The sequence below is a fragment of the Gymnoscopelus braueri genome, assembly GCF_963280865.1.
Source record: "Gymnoscopelus braueri genome assembly, chromosome: 24".
NCBI classification, from domain to species: Eukaryota; Metazoa; Chordata; class Actinopteri; order Myctophiformes; family Myctophidae; genus Gymnoscopelus; species Gymnoscopelus braueri.
In genome coordinates, this window is record NC_137626.1 from 1,140,299 (window position 1) to 1,147,798 (window position 7,500).

General features: G+C 42.9%; 1 protein-coding gene across 2 annotated transcripts in view; it reads left to right on the forward strand.

Moving 5' to 3' along the window:
* The window catches only part of LOC308080954 (sorting nexin-9-like), a 48,418-nt gene that overhangs the window by 21,817 nt on the left and 19,101 nt on the right, over positions 1–7,500 (forward strand). For both annotated transcript variants that reach the window (XM_080423090.1, XM_080423091.1), the window contains exons 8-10: positions 2,008–2,133; positions 2,521–2,638; positions 5,934–6,064. In XM_080423090.1, coding sequence (XP_080279216.1) covers positions 2,008–2,133; positions 2,521–2,638; positions 5,934–6,064 — 375 coding nt within the window. The remainder of the gene's footprint in view (positions 1–2,007; positions 2,134–2,520; positions 2,639–5,933; positions 6,065–7,500) is intronic.

Genomic DNA, 7,500 nt, shown 5'->3' on the forward strand with positions numbered 1-7,500 from the left:
CTGCTTTATTTTAGTGTAACTCGAACGCGCACTGCTCGGTATGGGTTCAATAAATTAATATACAAACGTATTCCATTCATGGCGATGTGATTGGTATCATAATATGTCATTCATGTAGGCTACAAGCCTGCCTACCTGACAAAGATTGTACCGCTACGCTACGGATTACATGACAGACACAGCTGGGCGGGCGTGTGTGTGTGTGTGTGTGTGTGTGTGTGTGTGTGTGTGTGTGTGTGTGTGTGTGTGTGTGTGTGTGTGTGTGTGTGTGTGTGTGTGTGTGTGTGTGTGTGTGTGTGTGTGTGTGAGAGAGAGAGAGAGAGAGGGGCGTGTGCGTGTGTGGCGAGGCGAGCGGGGGAAAATGTCTATGAAATTAATTCAAGGGCCCCAACGGAAACAAGTCCGCAAGGACTTTTTTGGTCGGACCTTTTAGACAAAAGTATTATAAATGTAACTGTGTTGTTTTACATTCTTTTGCCTAATAAAAATTTCAATCAATCAATCAAACTGTTTCTTATTGGCTTTTCATGATGTGTTTGGTCGTATTCTGGTTCTCCATGTTGTAAAATCGGGACGTTTTGAGAATATTTAAGGGCGTGTTATTTAAATGACGCTCGTTTTCACACATGAGATTTATCAAAGCTCTGACCTGATGTACGCTAGGATTGGCTGTATAGGATCCTTTGATAAATGTGACTTCGACGTTGGTGTACGGCCGCATTTATGGAAAAATATAAGCCGTTTTTTACGTTCTGTTGATAAATGAGGGCCAGTGTTTCTGTGTGTTCTCTCTCAGCTAGGTGAAGTAGGCTCAGTGTTTCTGTGTGTTTTCTCTCAGCTAGGTGAAGTAGGCTCAGTGTTTCTGTGTGTTCTCTCTCAGCTAGGTGAAGTAGGCTCAGTGTTTCTGTGTGTTTTCTCTCAGCTAGGTGAAGTAGGCTCAGTGTTTCTGTGTGTTTTCTCTCAGCTAGGTGAAGTAGGCTCAGTGTTTCTGTGTGTTCTCTCTCAGCTAGGTGAAGTAGGCTCAGTGTTTCTGTGTGTTTTCTCTCAGCTAGGTGAAGTAGGCTCAGTGTTTCTGTGTGTTTTCTCTCAGCTAGGTGAAGTAGGCTCAGTGTTTCTGTGTGTTTTCTCTCAGCTAGGTGAAGTAGGCTCAGTGTTTCTGTGTGTTTTCTCTCAGCTAGGTGAAGTAGGCTCAGTGTTTCTGTGTGTTTTCTCTCAGCTAGGTCAAGTAGGCTCAGTGTTTCTGTGTGTTTTCTCTCAGCTAGGTGAAGTAGGCTCAGTGTTTGTGTTTTCTCTCAGCTAGGTCAAGTAGGCTCAGTGTTTCTGTGTGTTTTCTCTCAGCTAGGTGAAGTAGGCTCAGTGTTTCTGTGTGTTCTCTCTCAGCTAGGTGAAGTAGGCTCAGTGTTTCTGTGTGTTTTCTCTCAGCTAGGTGAAGTAGGCTCAGTGTTTCTGTGTGTTTTCTCTCAGCTAGGTGAAGTAGGCTCAGTGTTTCTGTGTGTTTTCTCTCAGCTAGGTGAAGTAGGCTCAGTGTTTCTGTGTGTTTTCTCTCAGCTAGGTCAAGTAGGCTCAGTGTTTCTGTGTGTTTTCTCTCAGCTAGGTGAAGTAGGCTCAGTGTTTGTGTGTTTTCTCTCAGCTAGGTGAAGTAGGCTCAGTGTTTCTGTGTGTTTTCTCTCAGCTAGGTGAAGTAGGCTCAGTGTTTCTGTGTGTTTTCTCTCAGCTAGGTCAAGTAGGCTCAGTGTTTCTGTGTGTTTTCTCTCAGCTAGGTGAAGTAGGCTCAGTGTTTGTGTGTTTTCTCTCAGCTAGGTGAAGTAGGCTCAGTGTTTCTGTGTGTTTTCTCTCAGCTAGGTGAAGTAGGCTCAGTGTTTCTGTGTGTTTTTCTCTCAGCTAGGTGAAGTAGGCTCAGTGTTTCTGTGTGTTTTCTCTCAGCTAGGTGAAGTAGGCTCAGTGTTTCTGTGTGTTTTCTCTCAGCTAGGTGAAGTAGGCTCAGTGTTTCTGTGTGTTTTCTCTCAGCTAGGTGAAGTAGGCCCGGTGTGGCTGTATCCTCAGTCTCCTATGGACTGTGTGGTCGACGACCCCAAGAAAGGAACCAAGATGTACGGCTTGAAGAGCTACATCGAGTACCAGGTTACACCCAATGTGAGTCTGACACGCACACACGCAAAATGACAATAAGTATTGGTATCAAAATGTACTTAAAGTACTCATTGTGCAGAATGTCCCATTTTTTTTTCATTTTAAGTCCAAAATGTATACAAAATATTTTGAAAATAGCAGATCTACAAGCTCACAATGCGTCGCATATGTAGCAGTAGAACACACAATTGGTACCTACCAATGATGTCACTGGTAGGCAGGTTTCTGACCTGTCCACCAATGACACACAGAGTGAGACAGAAATGCTTCCATCTTATAATGAGCATTATAGTGAGGACCAATCATATGAAGATAAGGGTTGAGAAAGGGTGAAGTGCTCCTTTAACTATAGCAACACACACTAACCTTCCTCCATTGGCTCCTTCTCAGACCACCGGCAGAGCTGTCAATCATCGCTACAAGCATTTTGATTGGCTGTACGAGCGGCTGCTGGAGAAGTTTGGAGCGGCCGTGCCCATCCCCTGTCTGCCCGACAAGCAGGTGACAGGTCAGTTACCACGGCGACCATCCCATCCCCTGTCGTCAGTTACCTTGACAACCATCCCATCCCCTTTAGTCAGGGGATATTAAAAACATCTTGGAATAAATTCCTTACCAAAAAAAATCTTCACCAATGTGTTTGTAAAGGTGTCTAGTAACACATCTCACAAAGACTGAAATACAGTTTCTCTAGGAGAATTTGTGACAGCTCCTTAAAGTTGGGGTACACACCATAACCTTATGCGGGGGGGAAAAAATACAAATTTAATTCTGTTTTAAGTAGCATGTGAGGGGTCAAACTAGGGTGTTTTTATGATTCTGAATCCATTGCCAGCATTTGTTTTGCACCAAAACCACTCCTTGGGCTAAAAACGGCCATAGCCATCCTTTTCCAGGTATACTTTTTGTGTAAAAAAGCCCATTGAGATTGGGCCGTTTTTAGCCCAAGGAGTGGTTTTGGTGCAAAACAAATGCTTGCAATGGATTCAGAATCATAAAAACACCCTAGTTTGACCCCTCACATGCTACTTAGAACAGAATTAATTTCCCTGCATAAGGTTATGGTGGGTACCCCAACTTTCAGCACCTGTCAAAAATTCTCCTAGGAAAACTGCATTTCAGTCTTTGTGAGATGTGTTACTAGACACCTTTACAAACACATTGGTGAAGATTTTTTTTGGTAAGGAATTTATTCCAAGATTGGAAAATGTTCTGCTAATATCCCCTGACTACTTGTATAGCATGATGCAGAGATGGGGACTCGAGTTAGGGACTCGGACTCGAGTCGCACTCGAGTGGCCAAAAACGAGACTCTCGACTCGACTCTGACTCGCCCCTCAAAGACTTGAGACTTGACTCGACTCGAGCCTCAAAGACTTGAGACTTGACTCGACTCGAGCCTCAAAGACTCGTGGACAATCTTTATTTTATGTTTATTTTTTGGACAAATAAATGCATGAAATGCCCAAAAAACTTCCACTCCCCTGTCCCCCCCCCCCGCCCGCAAAGAAACCTCCGCTCCAGTGCGCACTGCGCGGAGCCGGCTTCAGTCAAGCTGTTTCATGCTGCTCATTAACGTAAACATGGAGAGGCGAGCGCAACAGCTGCTATGTGTGTGGCCGCCGCGGCCTTTCATCATAAAGTTTAAATATAAAAACTTCGAAATTAAACAAATATGTTTAGCTCAGAATCAGCTATATAACCTCAGTTATCTTGGCATGTGCTTACATTTTTTATAAGATGGTCGGATCATCTGTGACAGCACGTTTAGGAAACATCGGATTTTCATTTCGTTAAACCCAGCTGGGTGAATATTCAACACTTCACCACGGTAAACGCTACGCTCATGTAATGTTCACTGCATAAAAGCTGTGGTTCTCAAACCTTTTCAGGCCGTGACCCCCCAAAAGAATCATATTTGAACTGGGGATCCACATTTAGACAGTTTTTTGGTGCGCAACACAGCCCTCGTTTAAGTGAATTGCTTTCACCTGCTCTGCTGTTGGACTGCTGTGCGGAGTCGAGTGTGCGCAACAGGGCATATCTCCGCCAAGCCAGGGTGACCTACCCAGGCCCATGAAATTCATATGCAGGCATAGTAGCCAATTAGAATGAAATCTGCAAAAACTGACTCATATACTGATACAGAACCATATTGGCTATATATTATCGCTGTCGGGTGGAAATCTTGTATGTTCCTTTTTTATTATTATTTAAAAACAATTAAAAATCATGAAAATAGCCAATCTACAAGCTGTAATTATTAATAATTAAGAAATACTATATTTTAAAGAGTGAAAAATCAACTAAAGTCATTATTAGTGCAAGTTCAATTACATTTCATTTGAATGAAAATAAATTGTGGGGAAAATACATAAAATCTCTAATCTGTGAATCTAATGTGATTTATTATGACCTGTCTATACTTTTACATCTATGCCCCCCCCCCCCCCCATTTTTTTTTTTTTTTTAAAAGACTTTAAAAAGACTCGAGACTTGACTCGGACTCGACCCTCAAAGACTTGACTCGGACTCGACCCTCAAAGACTTGAGACTCGACTCGACTCGAGCCTCAAAGACTTGAGACTCGACTCGACTCGAGCCTCAAAGACTTGAGACTTGACTCGGACTCGAGCTCAGAGACTCGTGGACATCTCTGGCATGATGGAGGACCTGAAAATGGAAGAGATATCGTTTGATATCAAATCCACTATTCTGTACATGGCAGCCAATTAAAACAGGGGTGATGCAACTTTGATGATGTAGAGGGCCATTATATTTACACACTCACTCCAGAGGAACACATTACATATACTGTCAGGCAGACACCTCTTATCTCCGTATTTTAAATGTTTTCGTAAATTAATGCTGTACTTCGCCATTCTATGTCACAAAAAAGTAGCAAAACTAGCAGATCTACAAGCTCAAAACGCGTCGCAGTGCGACGCGTTTTGAGCTTGTAGATCTGCTATTTTTGCTATTTTTGAATGAAAAAGTAACATTTTTATTAAATTTAAAATGCATTTAGTTATACTTATATACGTGCCGTACCCCAGCCTAGCTCGGGAGTGAATCTCGGGCATAAATATCATCTAGTGTGAGGGTTCAAAGATCCAATCTAAACGAGTTGTCCCGAGTTGCTCACAGGACGGTCGGGGCCGCCCGACCGTTTTCAAACATGTTTTAGATATTTATCTGGATCGCTGCTGTATGGAACGGCACAGCGGGGGACCGGCAGAAACACGGCCGCTGTACCGACGCAAGGGACGGTGTGCCGCTGTGGCGACAGCCCGCTAATCTGTGCTTTTGACTACAGTTTAGAGGAAGCCTTCCTAAACAAAGTGCTAAAATATCATCAGCTAGAACAGACCATCTCTCAGCTATTAGGCTACACATGTAAACCTTTGGTTTTTATCTTTTGGTAGCCTATAGGGCACAAGTTGGTTGTGAGGGGCCTTCAAAATGGACGGCCTCTCCAAAAGGCCAAACAGTTAGCCAAGGTACTGCTCAGTATCAGCTGTTATAGGAAGGAGGCGTTGTTTCCTTTATCCATGATTAATGTCTGCTGTGTCTGACAAGTATGTCAACATTATTGTATGTAACAATGCTCTGCCTTATATCTTATATGCACTTTGTAACTGGATGTTCTCCTAGTGTCTGACTGCACTGGCACTGTTTATGTCCTTTGTTCAAGGCAGTCTTGTACTTTTGTGTGTGTGTGTGTGTGTGTGTGTGTGTGTGTGTGTGTGTGTGTGTGTGTGTGCGTGTGTGTGTGTGTGTGTGTGCGTGTGCGTGCGTTGCAGGTCGTTTTGAGGACGAGTTCATAAAGATGAGGATGGAGAGACTTCAGGGCTGGATGAACAGAATGTGTCGCCATCCTGTGGTCTCCAACAGCCACGTCTTCCAGCTGTTCCTCACATACAAGGACGAGAGGGTACGTGTGTGTGTGTGTGGCCAGCTTTGTAAGTGTGCTGCGTTTGTGTACCGGAAGTTGAGAGCTGGTTAAGTCCCGGGAAAGACGCACTGTGATTGGCCAGTAGTCACTTTGAGTGGCAGTTGGGGCAAACGCAGTCAGTGGGGCAAACGCAGTCCCCACCAATATTATTACAAAGACCGTGCACTTACATATATCGCGTGTGTGTGATATAAGTATTTATATTTTGTCAGTGTACAATGAAACCAAATGGACCCGTACAGGCCCATTTGGTTTCATTGTACGCTCTCAAGAGTTAAATTATTGTTAAACATCTGCATTTACTTTAACACAATTAGAGAATGCAGAAGAATTGTAATTTTATTACGTTTTTTGATATGTGTGCCTGTTATTGTCTCTCCTATGGAACCAACATCCATAAGGCATGGATGGAATTGTGGACAAAATCTTATCCAACGATAACAACATATTATGGTTTTGGGTCTGAGAGTCTAAACCTCATCAAAAGGTGGTTCTGTGGCTCAAATGCCCAATAAATAATGGACCTTGATATGAAAAGGGTTGAAAACCGATGCTCTATTACAGCCAGTCATGACACTATCACCTGTTTACAAACCTTTGTGGAATATTAAAGGAGAGATCCGCCCATTTTAAGTGTTATCTTTGATGTGTCGCTAATCACTCACCATCATTGAAATGGACGTTGAGTTATTTCAGAGAGTCCCGTGTCGTCCAGTCTGTCGACCCCCTCCGTGGCATAATGGGAGCCCGTGTAAGAGTGAAAAATTCAGTGCATGTTTGAGTATCATGAGACTCCACAATGAGCAGTAGTAGAGAAAAAACTAACTTTGCATCGGTTATAATAGACGATTTTCACTCTTACACGGGCTCCCATTATGCCAACGGAGGGGGTCGAAAGACTGCATGACACGGGACTATCTGAAATAACTCAACGTCCATTTCAATGATGGTGAGTGATTAGCGACACATCAAAGATAACACTTAAAATGTCTGGATTTCTCCTTTAAAGGTGTTTGTTGAGCGTTCCTCAACTCTCCTGGTCTTCAGCTGCACATGTCCCAACGTTTTTTGAAAAGTGTTGCTGGCATCAAATTCAGAATAAGCATATATTTACAAAGATCAATAACGTCAGTAAAGGTAAAACATGACGTAGATTGTCTCTGTGCTGTTTTCAATTAAATATAATTATGTAAATTTTTTTTAAGGATTTTGAAACTTTTTTTTGTTTTGTTCATATTTTCCACAACGTTCACACTAACTTTGTTGGGGATTTGTATGAGGTCAGCCTTATGCAGCTGTGTTGCTGACATCACTGTGTACCATAAGGCCAGCCTTATACAGCCTGCCATGTTTTTAATCTGCTGTAGTTTTGAACCTGAACCTGAACTGACTAGACTTTCATGGGATTTTTATGA